The 19,147-nt window shown below is 60.5% G+C and overlaps 2 protein-coding genes across 4 annotated transcripts in view; one reads left to right on the top strand and one right to left on the bottom strand.

The window, feature by feature from the left end:
- Positions 1-1,586: 1,586 nt before the first annotated feature.
- Positions 1,587-11,140, bottom strand: DOHH (deoxyhypusine hydroxylase). 3 transcript variants are annotated; one of them, XM_023243664.2, is made up of 6 exons: positions 10,770-11,140; positions 10,341-10,431; positions 6,985-7,323; positions 4,686-4,762; positions 3,277-3,517; positions 1,587-2,317 (listed from the first exon to the last, which is right to left on the bottom strand). In XM_023243664.2, exons 3-6 carry the CDS (start codon positions 7,256-7,258, stop codon positions 1,998-2,000), a joined length of 912 nt encoding a protein of 303 aa, XP_023099432.2. In that variant the 5' UTR covers positions 7,259-7,323; positions 10,341-10,431; positions 10,770-11,140; the 3' UTR covers positions 1,587-1,997. The 3 variants fall into 3 exon arrangements, with proteins under 3 accessions (XP_023099432.2, XP_023099431.2, XP_023099430.2); XM_023243663.2 differs by having other exon boundaries at positions 10,371-10,431; positions 10,770-11,139; XM_023243662.2 differs by lacking the exon at positions 10,341-10,431 and having other exon boundaries at positions 10,770-11,138.
- Positions 11,141-16,874: 5,734 nt separating this feature from the next.
- The window catches only part of SMIM24 (small integral membrane protein 24), a 4,110-nt gene continuing 1,837 nt past the window's right edge, over positions 16,875-19,147 (top strand). Inside the window, exons 1-3 of the mRNA XM_006928261.4 lie at positions 16,875-17,010; positions 17,410-17,521; positions 17,788-17,847. Coding sequence (XP_006928323.2) covers positions 16,944-17,010; positions 17,410-17,521; positions 17,788-17,847 — 239 coding nt within the window. The 5' untranslated portion in view covers positions 16,875-16,943. The remainder of the gene's footprint in view (positions 17,011-17,409; positions 17,522-17,787; positions 17,848-19,147) is intronic.

Here is a 19,147-nt window from a genome sequence, read left to right as displayed (position 1 = left end):
TGCTGCAGAGAAAAATAAAGCAGGGAACAGAATAAAGGAACATTAGGAGTGAGGTTATGATTTCAACGCAGGCGGCTCAGGCAAGCTTCACTGAGGAGGGGACATCTGAGCAAGGGAGCAAATATCTCAGCGAGGGAGTGAACAGATACCTGGAGGAAAAAAGGTTCCAGGTAGAGTAAGTAGCAAATGCAAAGGTCCTGGGGCAGCACCAGGCTCACATGATGGAGGAACAGTGAGAAGGCTTGGTGGCTGGGGCAGAGTGGGCGAGGGGGAGAGAGAGGGAAGAGGGAAGGGCAGGGGCAGGTTGTACAGGACTTTGGGGACCACAGGGAGGACTTTGGCTTTTCCTCCAGGGAGGTGGGAGTCCTGGAGGGCTGGGGGCAGAGGACGGCGGGACCTGACCCGGGTGCTCACAAGCGCCCTCTGGTGGCTGCTTCAGGGAGGACAGACGGTGGGAAGCAAGGTGGGGGCACGGGGGAGGGGGCAGAGGGGACTGTGCAGTCCAGGTGGGCGACGCGGTGGCTGGGGGCACAGGAGACGGGGGATGTGGCCAGACCTGGGATGGATTTTCAACCCCAATGTTTTCAGGCTGAGCACCTGGGATGACAAGCGCATTTCCACCTCCTATGGGAGGAGCAGCTTTGGCAGGTAGCCTGAGGAATTCGGACCTCCGAGCCCAGTTTGGGACGCCTCCCCAGTACCTAAGTGGAGACTGGAGGGGCAGCGGCACCGGGGCTGGTGGCTGGCGGGAGGGCCACACCCTCGACGGGGGGCGGGGCGGTAACCACCGATGGCCACCGGTCAAGCGCTCACGCCGGCACCGTGGAGCCTCTACGAAGTCCCTGACCCACGGGGCTGGGAGAGCTCCCGGGCGGGTGACTGTGTCCGCGTGCCAGGAGGAGGCTGTGCCCCAACCTCCTGGGGAGGAAGCTGCTGGGTGCCCTTCAGGAGGAACGGGCGGGAGAAGTGCCCTCCTGGGTTCTGTGGGCTGCCCTAGCAGATCATTCCGTGTGGGGTGGGGGTGGCGGGAGCCCCGAAGCGGGAACCCGCAGGGCCCGCGCTAATTCGGGTCGTCCGCGCCAGAACTAAACTGCAGGAAGCCCCGCACATCTGGCGTCAAATGCGCTGGCAGCAGCAGACGTCGGGGTGGTAAAATCCGCTGCCCGTGTCAGGGCTGCTGGTGACCGAGGGTCAGGTCAGCGGCGGGAATGTGGACAGTGTCCCACGTGCAGAGCAGATTAGGCTCTGCTGTTACAGCCGTCTCGTCGCCATAAAACTGGTGGTTCAAGGCCGCACACGTAGAATGGGAGGGGGGCTGTGATGAGAACCCGTAGCCCGGGCTCCCAGCCAGGCCCCCAAACCCCTTCCCCTCTGCCTCCGCCAGGGGCTGGGTGAGAAGGAGGGTCTGGGGAAGGCCAGGCTGGAGGGCCCGCTAGGGTGACTTTACCCCCGGGGACGGAGATGACCCCGGAGCGCCTGGGGCGGGGCAGATCTCAGAGCTGAACTCTTCAAACCCCGCCCCCCCCCCCATTAGAGGTTCCCCGACTGTAGCCCTGCAGACCCCCCGACGTATTTGCAGAGTCACGGCTTGGCAAAAATAATTTAATAGTGCATTTGGACCCTGGGGGGGGGGGGGGGGGGCTCGTCCCTCCCCTCCCTGCCTAGTCCCAGGCTGGGGAGTCAGGGGCCCCGGCCCAGGCCCAAGGCGGCTGGGTCTGCCCACAGCGCCTTTTCCGGCACCCCCGGTTCCTCGAGAAGCTGGGCCAAGGCAACCCCACAGCCCCGGCCGGCACCCTCAGATGCCGGCTCCACGCGACATCCCACCCCGACCGGAAATCTGGGTGCCGCCGCCCCGCGCGAGTGGGGGACACAGGACGCCTCAGCCTGGCCCCAGGGGGACGGGGAGCCAGATCCCACCCACACGAGCTCGGCTTATACGCAGCCGCGGGGTGGAGTCCCAGGGCCCCGCAGGGGAGGGAGGCTGCGGGCCGGCGGCTCTAGGCGGGCGCCGTGCGCAGCTGCTCCAGCCCGTCCGCGTACTGGAAGGCCGGCCCCGTCTCGTAGTCGTACATGTCCAGGGCCACCTCGCAGCTCTCCCGCACCACGCGCTCGGGGTCGGCCGCGTGGGCCCGCAGGGCGGCCAGGCAGGCGGGCCGGGCGATGGCTCCCAGGGCCTCCGCGCACTCGTGCCGCACCATGGGGCTCTCGGTTGGCCGGGCCAGGGTCGCCGCCAGCTGGGGCACGGCCGCCTCGTGCTGCAGCTGGCCCAGGACGTAGCCGATCTCGTGGCGGAAGAGGGCGCCGCCACAGCGCAGGCCTGCGGGCGGGAGGGGCGTGGTCACTGGCTGGGCGGTGCCATCGCGGCAGGCCAGTGACCACGCCCCCGCCCGCCCGCAGGCCTGCACTGCGGGACCCAGGGCTGAGCACCCGAGGGCAGAGAGGACCGGGAAAGGGGGTTCCCCGTCTCGAGGTGGTCAGTGCTGCTCAGGGGGAGGGACGTGGGGCCACGGGGGCAGGAGCGGCCGGAGGGCACAGCCTGGCGGTGGGCTCCCTGCGGGCTTCCTCCGGCAGGAGGCAGGCGGACCGGGCAGGAGGGGGCTTCCCCGGGCCCAGGGTCCCGGCCCATTGACTCCATCATGCTTCACACTGATGGGGAAACCACAGCCAGGGGACGGGTGGTGACTGCCCAAGACCAGACGCCCTCGAGGCCGAGCCAGGGCCCAAGGCCACCTGCCTGACTTTGCGGCCCCCGTTCTCAAGCACCAGCCGCTCTGGGCTCCCGCCCGGCATCGCCGGGTCTCCCGCCCCTGACGCAGGGTCACAGCGATGACCAGGCGTCTCCTTGCCAGACAGGAAGTCATGGGAGGGCTGCGAGGGCTCTAAATCCTCAGGGGGGCACGTCCCGGGCATCGGGCCACGGGGGACCAGGGACCGCCCGGGGAGAGGCCTGCAGAGCCGGGAGGGGAGAGAGAAAGGGGTTCAGGGTCCTGGAGCCACACCGCCGCGGATCGGATCGCGACTCTGCCGCTCGCCAGTCGCCGTCTCCTCGGGCAACCACCTCGGCCTTTCTCGGCCGCGGCTTCTCCCTCGGAGAACCGGAAGTCGGGGTGCCCGCCCACCACGGAGGATGAGTTCTCGCGTGGGGAAGCGCCGGGGGCCGGGGCCGGGATGCACATTCCCTGGGTCACGCTGGCTCCGTGTCATAGCTGCAGCCGCTGAGCCTGACTGAGGGGCACTGACCATGACCCCCACCCCCCTCCCCGGGCCCCGACTCACCCTCCGCCAGCGCAAGGGCAGCCTCCTCGCCGCCGGTGTCGCGCAGGGCGAACATGGCGCGGTACCGGTCGAAGAGTGGCTGGCCTTCGTCCAGCAGCACCTCCCGCAGCCGCCCCACGTCGCGCTCCTCAGCGGGAGGGGCCGGGTCCACCGAGAGGTAGGGCCCTGCCACCGCAGGCTCCCCGCTGTGCTGCTGCAGCCACTCCAGCCGCCTGACAGCCAGTTGGCACGTCTCGGCCACCTGCGGGGGGGACAGGGGTGCACAGGTGGCCACTGAGGACACGACAGTGGACGTGAAGGTGCCCCTTCCCCAACCTCAGGGGCTCCAGATTTAACAGAAGCCGGAGGCAACAGACGCAGGAGTTAACTGATCGTTCTAGATTGGACATAGGCCAGCACGGGCTTTATGCGATCAGGGAGTGACGAGGAGGACAGAAGGCCAGGAGACTCAATGAGGAGGTGGCATCAGAGTGGAGCTGAGGCCAGAACCGAGTGAAAGAGTGAGGTGGGTGGAATGGCCAGTGCAAAGGCCCTGAGGCAGGACCCTGTGGGACACGTCAGGGAAGAGCAAGCAGGCTGGGTGGGCAGAGGTGCGCCCCCAGGTGGTCAGGCCGGACTTGTCAAGGCCCGCGAGCTGCAGCAGGTGCTTGGGATTCTGTCCTAAAGGTCATCGGAACACGTGAGTGCTTCTGGCCCGAAATAGGTCCTTTCACCCCGTGGTACCCAGAGGACACTGAGGGAGAGGTACGGGAAGCAGACAACAGAAGCACCAAGTGAGGAACACACACGGCCACACAGAAACCTGCACACGCGTGTCCGTGGCAACACGGCTCATGCAGCCAAAAAGCAAGAACGGCCCAAACGTCCCTCAGCAGATGAACAAAACGTGGCCCACCGCGCACGCGCACGTCCACAGATGAACGTCCAGAACAGGCTCATCCATGGACACAGGAAGTAGATGAGACACTGACAAGGGTTGGGGGGCAGGGGAGTGACTATTGATGGGGCAGGGCTCCTTTTGGGGTGAGGGAATGTTCTGGAATGAGAGATGATGGTTGCACACCTCTGTGGATGTTCTAAAAACCACTGAAGTGCACACTTTCAGAAGGTGAATTTTATGGTGTTAACATCTCAGTAAGGTCGCTCCCTGAAGGAGGAAGAAAGGCAGGCAGCGGGGGACAGACCGTGGGGCGGACAGAAGTGGGTGGGCTCGGAGGGGTCCTGGTGGAGGGACTGGAGGGGCAGGAAAGGCGCAGCGCGTCAGCCGGGCAGGGGGGAATCAGGAGCCCGCAGCCACCCTGGCCGCCGCCCTCTGATCTTGTCCCGGCCAAGAGGTCGCCCTGGCAGGCAAACCCTGGTGAGGCTGGTCTAGGCAGGAGCGGGAGCAGGAGGGGTCAGGCGTTAGTTACCTCGATGACGGGGTCGGTGGAGTACTGTTTCAGGACCTCCAGAACTTCCGGGTTCCCGATGGCCCCCAGGGCCTCCCCTGAGAAGAAGAACCATGGACACCGTTCACTGTTGGGCAGGAAAGTAGGAAAGGCCCCAGATGCGGGGGGGGGACGACACCAGCGACACCACCTCCTTTGTGCTCCGTCCTCCCTACAGCTCTGTATGTATCTTGTGACCCACCCTGGCCCCGTGGACTGGAGCGGAGCGGGCACGGCCCCCAAGTGGTCTCAGTCGGCATCCCTTCCCCTGAATTTGGACTTGGCTGGAGCTGGGCTGAGACCTCTCCCGATCCCAGGCCAGTGCACCTCCCCCTGGCCCCCCCCTCCATGCTCTAGATGGGGAGACACAGGTGAGCATGACATTACAGCCTGGGGACACTGGGTAACATGGAGCTCCAAGGACACTCGGGCGAGGAGAGTTCGTGGGGGTGAGCCTGGAGGAGGGGGATCTAGGCGGCGAAGTGAGGGAGGAAGGCCAGCGGACCCAGGCAGGGCTGGAGGAGGCTGACCGTCTCCGTGGGTCTGCACAAGCCCTGAGTGGGAAGAGACCCAAGGCCAGCAAACACTCGCTCCCACTCAACTCCTCCTCCGCTTGGCAGGCTGGTAGAGTGTGATGCTGCCCCCCATCGAGAACACCCCAATGGACCTGAATCCAAGTCAGGGCATCCTCCTCTGCCCGCAGCCCTTCGGGGCCCCCACCTCCTTCAGGGCAAAAACCTAAAGTCCTCCCTTTGGCCCCCAAGGCCCCGCACAACCTGCCCTGTCCCCTTCCTGTCCTCCCCTGTCCTCCCTCTTGCTCACTCTGCTCCGGCCACAGGGACCTCCGTGCCACTCTCCCAAGGAACAGGCTGGGTACTGCCCCAGGACCTTTGCTCGGGCTGTATCCTGTGCCTGAAGCACTTTTCTCCAGATAACTGCCTTCCTTCACTCAGATCTCTGTCCACTGATTAAAAACGGCAACACCCCTGGCACCCCCATCCTCCTCCCTGCGTCATCGCCTCCTTAGCACTTCCATAACACGACGAGGTGTCCCGCACTCCCATACACTGAAAATAGCGGGACTTATGGGAAAGGTGAGGTTTGGAGTAGAGCACTCTTGGTTAAGGAGAGCTCCAACCGAAATAGCGACTGGCACATCGAGCGTCACCAGGGGCAGCGTGGGGATGGGGACAGCTCAGCATAAGTAGAGACCACTTTGGGGAACACTAAAAATACCTAAAAGAATAAAATGGAAACAGCTGCCCTGTGCCCATCCACAAATGAGCTCGCTGGTTACAGAGGCAAGGCCTCAGCAGCACAGTCTTGCCGAGGATTTTATTCGTTCCTCCTGTTTCCTGCTGCCCTGGAGGTTAAGAGGGCCTGGTACATAGCAGGTGCTCAATAAACACTGGCCCAGGGAATAAAACGAACACGTGAAACAGACATCACAGGCTGGCGAGCTCACCACCTGGTTTTGTATCAGCAGAGAATGGTTTTTATGTTTTTAAATGTCTTTCTCAAAAAAAAAAAATTTTTTTTTGTTAAACGTTTTTATTTATTTTTGAGAGAGGGAGCACGCACGTGCAAGCAGGGGAGGGGCAGGGAGAGAGGGAGACAGAGGATCTGAAGTGGGCTCTACACAGAGAGCAGACAGCCCGACGCGGGGCTCGAAGTCACGAACTGTGAGATCGCGACCTGAGCTGAAGTCTGATGCTTAACCGCCTGAGCCACCCAGGCGCCCAAAATCGCTTTCTTTAAAATCAAAGGGACGAGGGACACCGGGGTGGCTCAGGCTTAGGTTAAGCCTCCAGCTCCAGACGTCGACTCAGGTCAGGTTTTCACAGTTTGTGGGATCCAGCCCAGTGTCGGGCTCTGTGCCGAGTGTGGAGCCTGCTTGGGATTCTCCCTCTCTCTCTGCCCCGCCCCTGCTCGCGCTCTCTCTCTCTCTCTCAAAATAAACAAACTGCAAATCAAGAGGACGACATTTCCCCACGTGAAAACGACGCGAACTTCAAACATGAGCGTCCATCAGGGTCCACCTGCACGTGGCCACGACCCTCCGGGGATGCTAGTTTATGGCAGCTTTACGCACCGTGGCACAGTTGAGTCCGGTGACGGAGTCTGTCCGGCCCAGGGTGGGGGTGGGGGTGGGGGTGGGCTGGAGACTTTACCCACCCTTCAGAGTTCCGCTAGATCACACGGGGGGCAGCTGGGGGGACACCGAGGCAGAAGGGAAACAGCAGGCGGGTGAAGGCCAGGCGCCCTTGCCCTGGCCACTCACCGGCCTCGTGGCGCACCATGGGCTCCTGGCGGGTGTCACGCAGCACGTCCAGGAGCACGGGGATGGCCCGGGAGTCCTGCATCTGGCCCAGGCAGTAGGCCAGCTCGTGCTTGAGCAGGGCGGAGTCGTCGCCGAAGGCCTGGCTGATCCAGGTGATGGCGCCCGGGCCGCCGAGCCCGCGAAGGGTGAAGAGCGCCCTGAAGCGGGCCTGCAAGGGCTGCTGGGGGTCCACCAGCGTGCGCCCCACCGCCTCCACCTCCTGCTCGGTCACCATGGCGCCGCCGCCTTCCTCCGCAGCCCCGCCGGGGGCCGAAGCTGGGGACCGTGGGGCACAAGAACCTACGTGCAGAAAACCGAGGGCCCAGGTGAGAGGCGTCTTCCGCCCATCCGTGAACTTGTTCACTTAAGAGTTAGGGCCCGGGTGGGGTGGATTCCCACCAGCCGACCAGCCTGGACGTCTGGGTTGAAAGCCAGGGTCCGGCCCTGTCTACTTGCTGGGCGGCCCTTCCGTAAGTCACTTTCCCTCTCTGGGCCTCTCGCCTCCGTACCGGCAAGGACTTCTGCCGGTCTGCGCTCCACGCCGTAGCCGGAGGGACCACGGTGGTGGGCGGCCAACACGGCCCCCGGCGATCCCCACTCCGTGCGGCCCCTCTCGCACCGGAAGGGCTGAACAACGGGACACGGAAGGGACGACAGGGACCCCCTGAGGGCAGGTCATGAGAGACACTGCGGCGTCCTCCTTGCCCGCGCTGGGGGAAGCCAGCCATGGAGAGGCTCCGTCAGCCCCACGTAGGGGCTCGCGGGGCGAGGGACCGAGGCCTCTGGCCGATTGTCACGTGAGAGCAGGAGGCCGGGAGCAGCTCCTGCAGCCGAGGCGGCCCCAGAAGCCACCAGGCCCAGATGCCTGGCCCCGGGCAACGGTGTGAGTCTGCTGCTGAGTACGGGGTGTGGAAACTGCACCAGGTCACTGTCCTGTATCCCCCTCCTGTGGCACCTTATGATTCCAAGCCCCCTGACGGTCCCCAAGGCCTTGCATGACCTACCTCGACCCCTGCCAGCCCTCCCTCCTCTCCCCCTCCACCCCCTCGCTCACTCTGCTCCAGCCACAGAGGCCTCCTGGCTGTTCCTCCAACAGGCCAGGCCCAGTCCTGCCCCAGGACCTTGGCACGGACCTGTTCTCTTCCCCAGGAACACTCGTCCCCAGATGCCTCCCATGCTCATGCTCTCACTTCGTGGGTCTCAAATGTCACCTCCTCAGGGAAGCCTTCCCGGGTCACAGTCTTCACTGTTGTTCCTTTCCCTTGTTTCACGTTTCTTCAAAGCACTTACCGCTACTAGACATCGCGTAAGACGTTTACCAGTTTAGCTGCTATGGCTGGTCTTACCCGTCACAGAACTCTGAAGGCAGGGACCGAGTCTATCTTGGTCACCACTAAACCCCCCAGCACACAGTAGGCCGTCAATGAAACCAACAGCCTTCCCCGTAACAGCGGCTGGCGTGCACAGAGCATCTGCTCTGTGGCAGGCACCTCTTCTTTTTTTTCTCTTTTAATTTTTTTTTTTTTAACATTTATTTGAGACAGAGAGAGACAGAGCATGAACGGGGGAGGGGCAGAGAGAGAGGGAGACACAGAATCTGAAACGGGCTCCAGGCTCTGAGCCGTCAGCCCAGAGCCCGACGCGGGGCTCGAACTCACGGACCGCGAGATCGTGACCTGAGCCGAAGTCGGATGCTCAACCGACTGAGCCACCCAGGCGCCCCGGCAGGCACCTCTTCTAAGCCCCCTGCATTCGTGAGCTCCTGTGATTCTCCCCATAAAACTATGAGACAGGCACTAGGACTGTCACCCTTTTACGGGCGAGAGGGCAGAAGCCGAGAGGTTAATAACTTGCTTACGAACCGCGTAAGGAGTTATACATCCAGGTAGCTGGGCTCCAGAGTCAAGTTCTAAACCACAATTGTTATGCCGAATAGATGGACTAAGATGAAATGACGCGGCTGGGCTGGGCGGGGAGGAGGGGCTCCCTCTCCACCGTCCAGATCAACCAAGTCCTGGCAGACGCTTCGTAAAGCAAGCCTTGGCGTGCTGCGTGGCCTTCCGGTTCCGGTTCCCCGCAGCGTCGGCAGGGCTGACCCGGCTTCATGAGGGAGGTGTGGCTGCCTGAGTGTGGATGACCATCGAAGGAGGGGACACCTTGAAATAAGGACCACCAGAGACCACAGAAACCAGGAGCCAGGGAGCTGGCAAGGCCTTAGGGGCCGTGAGATCTCTCTTCTACACAGACGAGCAGCGACTTGTCTGGGGTCACCAAACAGGACCCAGGACTCCTGCCTCCCAGTCCGTGCGGGGTCGCCCTCAAGACACCTGGAGAGGGCGCTTCATGGCCTACTCATCATCCCCAGCGTCCTCAGATGCCTGGGAATGAGGGGAGATGTGGCCAACAAGGCAGCTCCAGCTACGGGAGAGGAACGTGGAGACAAAACAGGGCAAGACCTGAACTGGGGCAAAAGTCTCTGGGCTCGGCTTCCTCGTTTGGAATAAAACCGTTAGCAGCTCACGAGCCGGGCTTCCTTCCAGTCTCTGTTCAGATATTAAAGTACACGCAGGAATCCTCTGAGCACCCAGCTTTAACAACGCAAACCCTCCACCGCCCTGCACTTCTGTTCCCCGCGGCCTCTAACAGCACCTGGCGTCCAGTACATTTCACTCATCTGTTTCTTACTAGAAAGTGGGCGCCACAGAGACGGGACTTTATATATAAAGAAAGATAAATCTGTACCACACGCACACGCGGACGGACCCAGGTATGTATACCGTTCTGTTCACTGCTATGTCCCCAAGGCCTAGCACGGGATCGGTCACCATGGCAGGAGGTGCCCAATCCTTACTTGTTGAATGAACCGAACGTCTCCTGCGCACCAGGCATCGTACTAGGCACTTCATGCCCGGCGTAAATCTGTATCATTCGTAAGATGGGTAGAAGGGGCACATGGACCCAATGGAGCGATGCTCGTAGAGCACCTCCTACAATTGCCGGCACTTAATAGGCCCTTGGACAAACCAGAGCTACTGTTAAATATTCCTGCAGGGAGCCCCAAACCCACTTTTGTACCCAGGAGGGTGCCCCAAACCACCTGGAAGCCCGCAAATCATACTTTCGGCCCATTTTTCAGTGGGAAGCGGGGGCAAGGGTGTGGGCGCGGGGTTGAGGGGATCAGCCCCCAACCAAGGCGGAATCCGGGAATCCGCTCGCCCCCGTGAAAGCCTCTTAGAAGAAGACACGATGGATTAGTAAGGGATGGAGAGAGAGGAGACGAGGATCCTCAACCCTCCGCCCCCCCACCCCCGACCTACCTAAACCAAGAATTCCCAACAAAAAGATACCGGCTAATCAACGCTCCTCCAGGAAGGGATTCCCTCGGGGCTGCTCGCAGGTTCCCTCCCCCTGGAAGAGAACCCGAGGAACTGGATGCTTCAAGATCTGTCTACGCGGGTCCCCAAGTACTGGATCCCTCACGCCGCTGGATCGCCCAGAAATCTCGAGAAAGGGGTCGCCCGATATGGGAACCCCGAGCACGCTCCGGCTCCCTGGCTCCCCCCAACGAAGGGATCTCCGGCGACAAGGACCCCGCAACCCGGGGAAAGAGTTCGCCCGGACTCTAAACCCCTCAGGAGGAGGCCCCTCGACTCCCCCTCCCCGCCCCCCAAGCAACGAATCCCAGAGACTGGACCCCCTCCCGCGGCGTCCTCCCCCTGCCCGCCCGCCAGGCCGCGGCCACGTACCGCGCTCTCTGCTGCCAGAACGCCCGAGCGATCTTCCGGGAGACAAGGAACGCCGAGCCCGCCCGCTCCCTCCGCCGCCGCCCGCGTCTCACCAACCGCGACGCTCGCAGCGCGCTCCGGGAGCCGCCATCTTCTCGCCCACGTGACCGGCCCGGACGGCACCAACACAGCCCTCGGGGGGAGTTCCAGTCAAAGTCTCCGCGGCGGGAGAGAGGTCTGGAAGCACGAGTCGGCGCCTGGGCCACAGCTCACACTTAAACACCGGATGGAGTCTACGGACATCCCTCAGGGAAGGGCAAGGGCCACCTTCATTCTTTCCCCGGAAGAGATTCTCTCCGGCCTCCCCACCCGCTTCGGTCAGTGGAAATGGTTTGTGCCGATTCGGGCCGGAGCCCGGGGCCTGCTAGCAACGGAACATGCGCGGCGCTCCTGGGGCGTGGCCAAGTCCTGGGGGCGGGGCCAGTGGCTTCAGGGGGCTGGACGCGAGCTCGGGAGGGGAGGGTTCGCGTCCTTTTCCCCCACGCGGTCAAGTTGTTCATCGCTCGCGTAACAAATAGCTAATGGAGGCGGAGGACAAGACAGCCTGCAATCCATAACCTCGTAAACCTCCCAGCCTGCTTGTCTGAGGGAGACAGACAGTAAATAAATAAAATACATGTTAGATCGCGACGCGTGTTAAGGGGAACAAAGTATTCAAACAAGGTGTATGTGTGGGCTGTGAAGTCTTAGGGCGCGTGGCCACAGACTGAGGTGATGACTTATATGAGTGCGGGAAGGAGCCGTGGGGATGTTTGGGGATAGAGCCGCCCAGACAGAAGAAGGACTTGGCTTCACTCTGACAAATGAGAAGCCACAGATGTGTTCTAATCAGGGACATTCTGAACAGGCTTTTTTTGGACTGGTAGGCAGAAAATCGATATTAGGAGGGTGGAAGCAAAGAGACCAGAAGTACTCAGATTCTGGATTAATTTTGTTTATTTTTATTATGATTTTTTTTTTTTAGAGATTTTAAGTAATTTCTACACCCACACGTGGGGCTTGAACTCATACCCCCCCCCGAGATCAAGAGTGGCGCACGACACTCGCTGAGCCAACCAGGCTCCCCTGAATTAATTTTGGAGGTAGGGCAAACAGGATTTGAGGAAGGATTGGATATGGAGTTTCGGAGCAAGAGCGCTCTGCAGGATAAGTGCAAGGTTTCTCACCAGTACCTGGATGCCATTCTTACCTTCCCAACCTATCCATCCAGGGTCTGAAATAGGGTCGGAATCCCGTCACCTTTTCCTCATCTTACTGCCCCCGTGAGAGTCCAGACTACCCCTGGCTGTCACCAGGATGCTGTCCACACAAGACAAAGCAAGCTTTTAAGCAGTTATGTCCAAACAGGATAGTATTCCTCAAAAAGTTAAACATACCATACGGCCCAGCAATTCTGCTCTTAGATGTATATCTAAGACATACACCCAAACAGGTAATTGTATACCCGTGTTCACAGGAGAATTATTCCCAGGAGCCTCAGGCCCTGGTAACCTCGATTGTATTTTTTGTCTCTTCGGATGTTATTCGCCTAGGGACCTCCAGCGCGTGGGATCATGCCGGATGTGTCCTTTTGTGTCGGGCTTATTTCACTGAGCACAGTGTCCTCAAGGTCCATCCAGGTTGCGGCAGGTGCCAAGATATCCTTCCTTCTTAGGGCTGAATACTGTTGCATATGGTGTGGATGGACCACAGTTTGTTTATGTCTTCATCTGTTGATGGATCCCATGGGAAGACTACGTTTAACTTTTTGAGGCACTGCTGAACTGTTTTCCACGGTGGCCGCACCATTCTACATCCTGGCCATCCTGGCCCGGGGGTTCCAATTTTGCCACATCTGTGCCTTTAAAAAAAAAAGGTTTATTCATCTTTTGAGAGACAGAGAGAGACACACACAGAGCGCAAGCAGGGGAGGGGCAGAGAGAGAGAGAGAGAGAGAGACCCAGAATCCGAAGCAGGCTCCAGGCTCCGAGCTGTCAGCACAGAGCCCGACCCGGGGCTCGAACCCATGAATTGTGAGATCATGACCTGAGCCGAAGTCAGATGCTTAGCCAACTGAGCCACCCAGGCGCCCCTGTACTTTTTGATAGTAGCTGTTCTAATGGATGTGAGGTGTGCAATTTATTTTGATATGTATAATTGTGTGTGTGTGCTTGTGTGCGTGCGTGTGTGTGTGTGTGGTTAGCTATATAATAGAGCAGATACAGCCGTAGGTTAACTGGGGAAAGTGGATGGTGGGCATATGACAGTTAGCTGTACAATTCTTTAAACTTTTCTTTTTTGAAAAAGGTGTTTATTTATTTATTATTATTATTATTATTTTTTTGAGAAATAGCACAAGTGGGGGAGGGGTAGAGAGACAGAGAGAGAATCCCAAGCAGGCTCTGTGCTGCCAGGGCAGAGCCTGACTTGAGGCTCAGTCTCCCGAACCGTGAGATCATGACCTGAGCCAAAATCAAGAGTTGGCCACTTAACGCACTGAGCCACCCAGACACCCCTAACCTAAACTTTTCGATACATTTGCAAGTTTTCATAACAAATCACCGGAACAATGGATGGCAGGGAAAAGGCGGACTACTATTCCCAGCATTTAAAAATTTCAAAGTCAGGGGCGCCTGGGGGACTCAGTGGGTTAAGCGTCCGACTTCAGCTCAGGTCATGATCTCGCGGTCTGTGAGTTCGAGCCCCGCGTCGGGCTCTGTGCTGACAGCTCCGAGCCTGGACTCTGTGTCTTCCTCTCTCTCTCCTGCTCATGCTCTGTCTCTCTCTGTCTCAAAAATAAATAAAAACATTAACAAAATGAAAAATTTCAAAGTCAGGGGCGCCCGGGGTTAGCGTCCGACTTCGGCTCACGTCACGATCTCACAGTCCATGAGTTTGAGCCCCGCATCAGGCTCCGTGCTGATGGTGCGGAGCCTGCTGGGGATTCTCTCGCTTCCTCTCTCTCCCTGCCCCTACTCATACGCGCTTCCTCTCTCTCTCTCTCTTACGATAAATAAATAAACTTTAAAAAATAATAAACATTTGGAAGTGAAACATACGAAAAGTGTTTTCACTTCGAAAGGTGGAAAAGAAGCGCCTGTTGCAACATTATTTGTAATGGCAAGAAGAAAAGTTGGAAAAAAGTCCTGAAGGACAGCCTCTCCTCTGCCTCCAGGGGCGCCCAGCCCCCACCGTCACTCAGCTGGACCCCAGCAGTCCCTTCTAGCCTGTCCTCTCCCCTCACGGTCAGTCCTCCCCGCAGCAGCCACGAGAGGGCGCCTGTGAACACCTGAGTCAGGTCCCGCCCTCCCCTGCCCACAGCCCTCCAGGACTCCCACCTCCCTCAGGGTAAAAGCCCAGATTCTCCCCACCGCCCCCAAGGCCCTCCATGGTCTGCCCCAGACCCCTCCTTGTCCTCTCCTTCTCCCTCTCTCCCCCTCACTCAGTCTGCTCCAGTCAAATGGGCCTCCTCGCTCTTCTCCAGTATCCCAGGCAGGTCCTGCCCCAGGGCCTTTGCACGTGCTATGCCCTCTGCCCGGACTGCTGTTTCCTCTGGCACTCCCATACCTGGTTCTCTTCCTCCTCCGGGTTTCTGCTCACATGCACCTCCATATGGCCTTAGCTACCATATTTTAAGCTTTCACTCCCCTTAGTAGTCCCAGCCCCATAGACCCGCCCCCCCCCATCCCAACACGGCTCTGCACGTTCTAACCCAATACATCGTTTACTCTAAGGCCCTGTTTTTCTCAACGTCTGTCCCCTCGTCTTGAATGTCAGCTCCATGAGGCCAGGGAATTTCCCAGGACAGCTGGAGCAAAGGCCCTGAGGTCGGGATGGACATTCAGAGCACCAGCCAGGTTGGCGGGGGCTGAACGGGGGGGGGGGTGAGCGCAGCGGGCGGAAGCGATTTGCGCTGTGATTAATCCAGACAGATGGTGGCCTCGAAGGAGCCCCAATCCTCTTACCCAAAGCCCCTTAATATTTCCGCCACGCGGGTCACCTCCAGGCCTCTCCTGCTGCGGGCGGCCACCATGCCGGGGCTGGCGGTCGAGGAGGGGATGGAGGGCTGGAGCCCGGCCCCGCCGCTCTACGAGGAGTACCGCCCGCCGCCCCTGGATGCCATCCGCCTGCCCAGGTATGTGCTGTACCTGCTGCTCGCGGCATTCCTGGTGGTGGCCGTGGCCTACGCCATTGTGGGGCATCTCATCAAGGACCTCGCCCACGACCTGGCCGGTGAGCCGCTACCCACCACGGGCCTGGCTGGGGGCAGTGCTGGGCCACCCGGGGGCGGGGGGGGGGCGGGTACAAGGGCCTCTTGTAGCCAGGCAGGGGGCGGAGGGCGGACGGGGCCCCCGGGGGCTCCTCACCGGCATCCTACCGCAGACTGGGCCTTTGGCCCGAAGCCAGACCAGGAGGACGCCCCCCAGGAGCTGCGCCCGAGCCTGGAGGGGGAGGATCTGGAGGAGCTCGATCTGCAGCTGGCCCTGGCCTGGCGGGGCGACGAGGACCCTGGCGGGGGCACCGACGCAGCCCCCGCAGAAGCCTCCGCCCCTCCCCGCCGCCCTTCGATTGCCTTCAAGGACCCCCCTGGCCGAAGCTCCTTCTGGAGGCTGAACTGAGCTGGGCCCTGCCCTCTGGCCCGGGCTCCGGGTTTGAACCCCTCTGGTGGTTGTGTAGCCTCGACTTGGGCGCACGGGACCCCTTGTTCCACTGATCTGCCCTGTCTTGGCACAGAATGTTCTCGTTCTCGGCGGGCAGGTCTCCCCGTGGTTGGCACTTCCCGCCTGTTTCCCCCTTGGCCCCAGAGCCTAATCCCGCCCGGCCTCCACCAAGAAGATGTTTTTAAAAGAGTGATAATGGTGGCTAACCGTGACCTAGTGCTTAGCCTGTGCCTGCTGTTGTGCTCGGTGAGCCTTTTCCCTGTGATCCTCGCGGGCAGGACTCACTTGCCCCCATTTAACAGATGGGACAGTGGAGGCACGAAGCCCAGAAAGGACTTGCTTGCAGCAGAGAGAACTTTTTTGTGGCCAGAGGCCGGTTCTGTGACTTGCCTTTGGAAGCAGAAGCCCCAAGGCGGGGTTCTGCCCCCGGTCTTCCGGATCTGCTCGGTCCCCACCCCGGCCTCCTTCCCAGGCTCTGCTGCTGGGCCCCGCTCGATCTGCCGGTCCCCGGGTCGGGGGGGGGGGGTCCTGACTTCCCAGCTAACCCGAGAATTCCCGGAGGACAGTGCCTGAGGCTTCCTCCCTCCCGTCTGAGCTTTGCACAGAATAGGGCACACAGTAGGGGCTTCATACGTACCGCCTGGGTGGTCGGGGTGGGCTCGCTTTGAATTCCACCGCTCCGCTGGGTGGCCTGTAGTCTATAGTCAGATGGCAGGGAGGGAGGAGGCCCCAGGAATGCGTAGGCCCTCCATAAGGCCATGTGCAATGACGCTGTTATCCCCCAGTGCCCCCCGGACCCCCCCCCCAGGGCCCTGCAGAGGCCCCCACTCCGGGCCTCCTGCCACGTGCCCGGGCCGTGGCTGTCCCATGACGGCTGGGCTGCAGCACTCCCTCGCTTGGGCAGGGTCCCCTATCTAATCAGCCCCGGGGACCAAGGTTGACGGGCAGGAGAGCCTGGACCCTGAGTCATCGGCTGCCTGGTTGACCCATTCTCCAGCCATAAGGGCGTGGGTGGATTTGGAGATGCCTGGTGGGCACGCGGCCCATCACTTCCTGTCCCTGTGCTCATCCCAGCCTTGGCTCTGGGTGACCGGGGTTCAGATCCCAGCTCGCAAAATTTCCGTGTGACCTCTGTGCTCCTGGCCTCCTCGAGCTTCTCTACGACATGGGGGCATAACATTTTGTGGGGAGTTCGGAGACGGAGACACAGCGATGCGTGGAGGCCCATCGCAGCCGGGCCCCTGCCGCAGGGAGCCTGGGAGCCTGGAGGCTGGGTCCTGGGGCAGGGCCCAGGGTGGAGGGGGCTGGACTCCCCGCGTTAATTGTTATTTCAGGTCCAGAGTCTGACCTCCCGGTGGGGAGGGGAGGAGGGAGGGCCCCCTCCGGGTCTGGGCCTGCCCCACCCCTGGGCCCGCCTGCCGCTGTATCCAGGGCTGGGCAGGGCCTAGACCGGGCCTGACCTTGACTGTGCCTTGCTGCTGGCTCCTCCGCGGCCATGGGGACCCTGGAGACCCTTTTCCTGCTCAGCGCCCTGCTCCTGTCACCTGCCGAGGCTCAGGAGGGTAGGGCTGTGCCCTGGACCCGAGGTGGCGGGGGAGTGGTGGGGAGCGGTTGTGGGATGGGCTCATCCAAAGGCTCACCTTCTCCCCATTTTTCATGATGAGGACCTGAGGCCTCTGAGAGGAGGGGGCAGGGAGATGAGGAATGGGGCCCGGCCCCTCTTGGAGCGCCCCCCCCCAGCCCCTCCACTCCCTCTGGGCCTCCCTCCCCGTCCCTGAGGCCAATCCTGCCTGTCACAGCCCCTAGCCCCCTCCTGGTCTCTAGAGCCGGTCTCTGAAACCCAGCCCCTTTCCAAGACCCCATCTGCTTGAGCACCCCCAGCACCGCTCCCCTCTCCCCTATCGGGGGCCAGGCCCCCGGCCTCCCCATCTCTGAGTCCCACCTGCCCCACCTTCGGACAGCCGCGCAGCGTCACCTGAAGCCCTGGCTGGTGGGCCTGGCAGCCGTCGTGGGATTCCTGTTTATCGTCTTCCTCCTCATGCTGGCCAACCGCATCTGGTGCTCCAAAGTGAGGTGGGAGCCCCTCTCCCCGCTCCCTTGTCCCCGTCCCCGTCCCAAAGTGCTGGGCGCCCCTCCCCCTCTCTGACTCTCTCTGGTCCCTTCTTCTGTCTCCCCATTTCCCTGTCGCTGCTCAGACCCCCACCTCACAATCCAGGACACCTGCCTTCCTTTCTGTAGTTCGTGAGCCCCAGCTCACGGCAGAGGGGCCGAGGGTCTCCCTACCTCCTGCCCTTCACCCCCCCTCACCTCCCACCGCCCCGTTTCTATCTCTCCTACAGGGATGAGGATGAGGGGGAGCCCAGGTTCAGAATAGAGACCAACCAGGATGTGGACCTGAGGTACCGCCTGTGTGAACGTGGGTGGCTGTGTGCGGGGTCAGGGGGTCTGTGTGCGCCCTCTCCGGGGGTGGGGAGGCACGGGTGGGCACAGATGACCTCCGGCTCTTGAACACTTCAAGCACATTCCCGCCCCAGGGCCTTTGCACCTACTGTTCTCGCTGATTGGAACACCTTTTTGCCGTGTATCTTCCGGCTGGCTCCTCCTTCAGTCCCTGCCCAGATCTTTCTTCCTCACAGAAGCCCACCCTGACTACCAGCTCTCCTGACGCTCTGTGTCCCGTAGCTGTGCGTTTTTCTTTGCATTTAACACCAGCTGAAATTCTTTTAGTCATTTACTGCCTTCTCGACACTACACGGTAGCTTCCAATTGATGAATAGAACTTAGCTTCAGTCCCGGCTGTGTGCCCAGTGCTCAGCACAGGGCCCGGCACCCAGTAGGCACTTGGCAAATATGTGTTGAATAAGACGGTGGTGTGGGATTGTGTAGGTGTCTGTGCACAAGCGTGTGCTTTGTTGTGGGTGACTCTCCTGGACTCAGTGCCTCCTATGGTCCTGACTGCTTCCAGGCACGATTCTGATGGGAAGGCTCAGGGATGTGGCAGGGCGGGGGACCTTCTGGTACAACATCTCAACTTGGGCAAAAGTTGGGGGATAGGAGTAGGAGGGCAGGAGAGGGGAGGAGGCCAGTCTGACTGGAAGATTCTCACTTGAGACCAAAATGTACGGGAGAGGTGCAGGCCTGATGGCTTGCTTTGTCTAAGACCCAGTGCAGTTCCAGCGAAATGTGATTCCCACTCCCCAGATGTGCTGGAGGTTGTAGAATCCACCAGGGTTCCTATGTTGGTAGTTTCCTCCCTGCCTTGTTCGTTCCTCCATCCGTCCATCCATTCCTCTGTCCATCATCCATCCACCCATCCATCCATCCGTCCATCCATCCGTCTGTCCATTTTCCATCCATTCTTCCATCCATCCGTCTGTCCATCCATCCGTCTGTCCATTTTCCATCCATTCTTCCATCCATCCGTCTTGTCCATCCATCCATCCATTCATCCATTCTTCCATCCATCCATCCGTCCATCCATTCTTCTGTCCATCATCCATCCACCCATCCAACCATCCGTACGTCCATCCATCCATCCATCTATCCGTCTGTCCATCCATCCGTCTGTCCATTTTTCCATCCATTCTTTCATCCATCCATCTTGTCCATCCATCCATCCATTCTTCCATCCATTCATCCGTCCATCCATTCTTCTGTCCATCATCCATCCATCCACCCATCCATCCATCCATCCATCCA

This window comes from Felis catus, chromosome A2 (genome assembly GCF_018350175.1).
Source record: "Felis catus isolate Fca126 chromosome A2, F.catus_Fca126_mat1.0, whole genome shotgun sequence".
NCBI classification, from domain to species: domain Eukaryota; kingdom Metazoa; phylum Chordata; class Mammalia; order Carnivora; family Felidae; genus Felis; species Felis catus.
The sequence above is the reverse complement of the archived record's forward strand: the minus strand, read 5'-3'. Positions and strand labels throughout refer to the sequence as shown.

Bases quoted from the DNA above. Each gene is read 5' to 3' on its own strand.
- DOHH (XM_023243664.2), bottom strand. From the start codon at position 7,258: ATGGTGACCGAGCAGGAGGTGGAGGCGGTGGGGCGCACGCTGGTGGAC. The intron at 4,763-6,984 runs GTGAGTGGCCAG...TCTTCTTCTCAG, and splicing joins CATGGTGCGCCACGAGGCCG to GGGAGGCCCTGGGGGCCATC. The intron at 3,518-4,685 runs GTAACTAACGCC...TCCCCCCCGCAG, and splicing joins CCACCGACCCCGTCATCGAG to GTGGCCGAGACGTGCCAACT.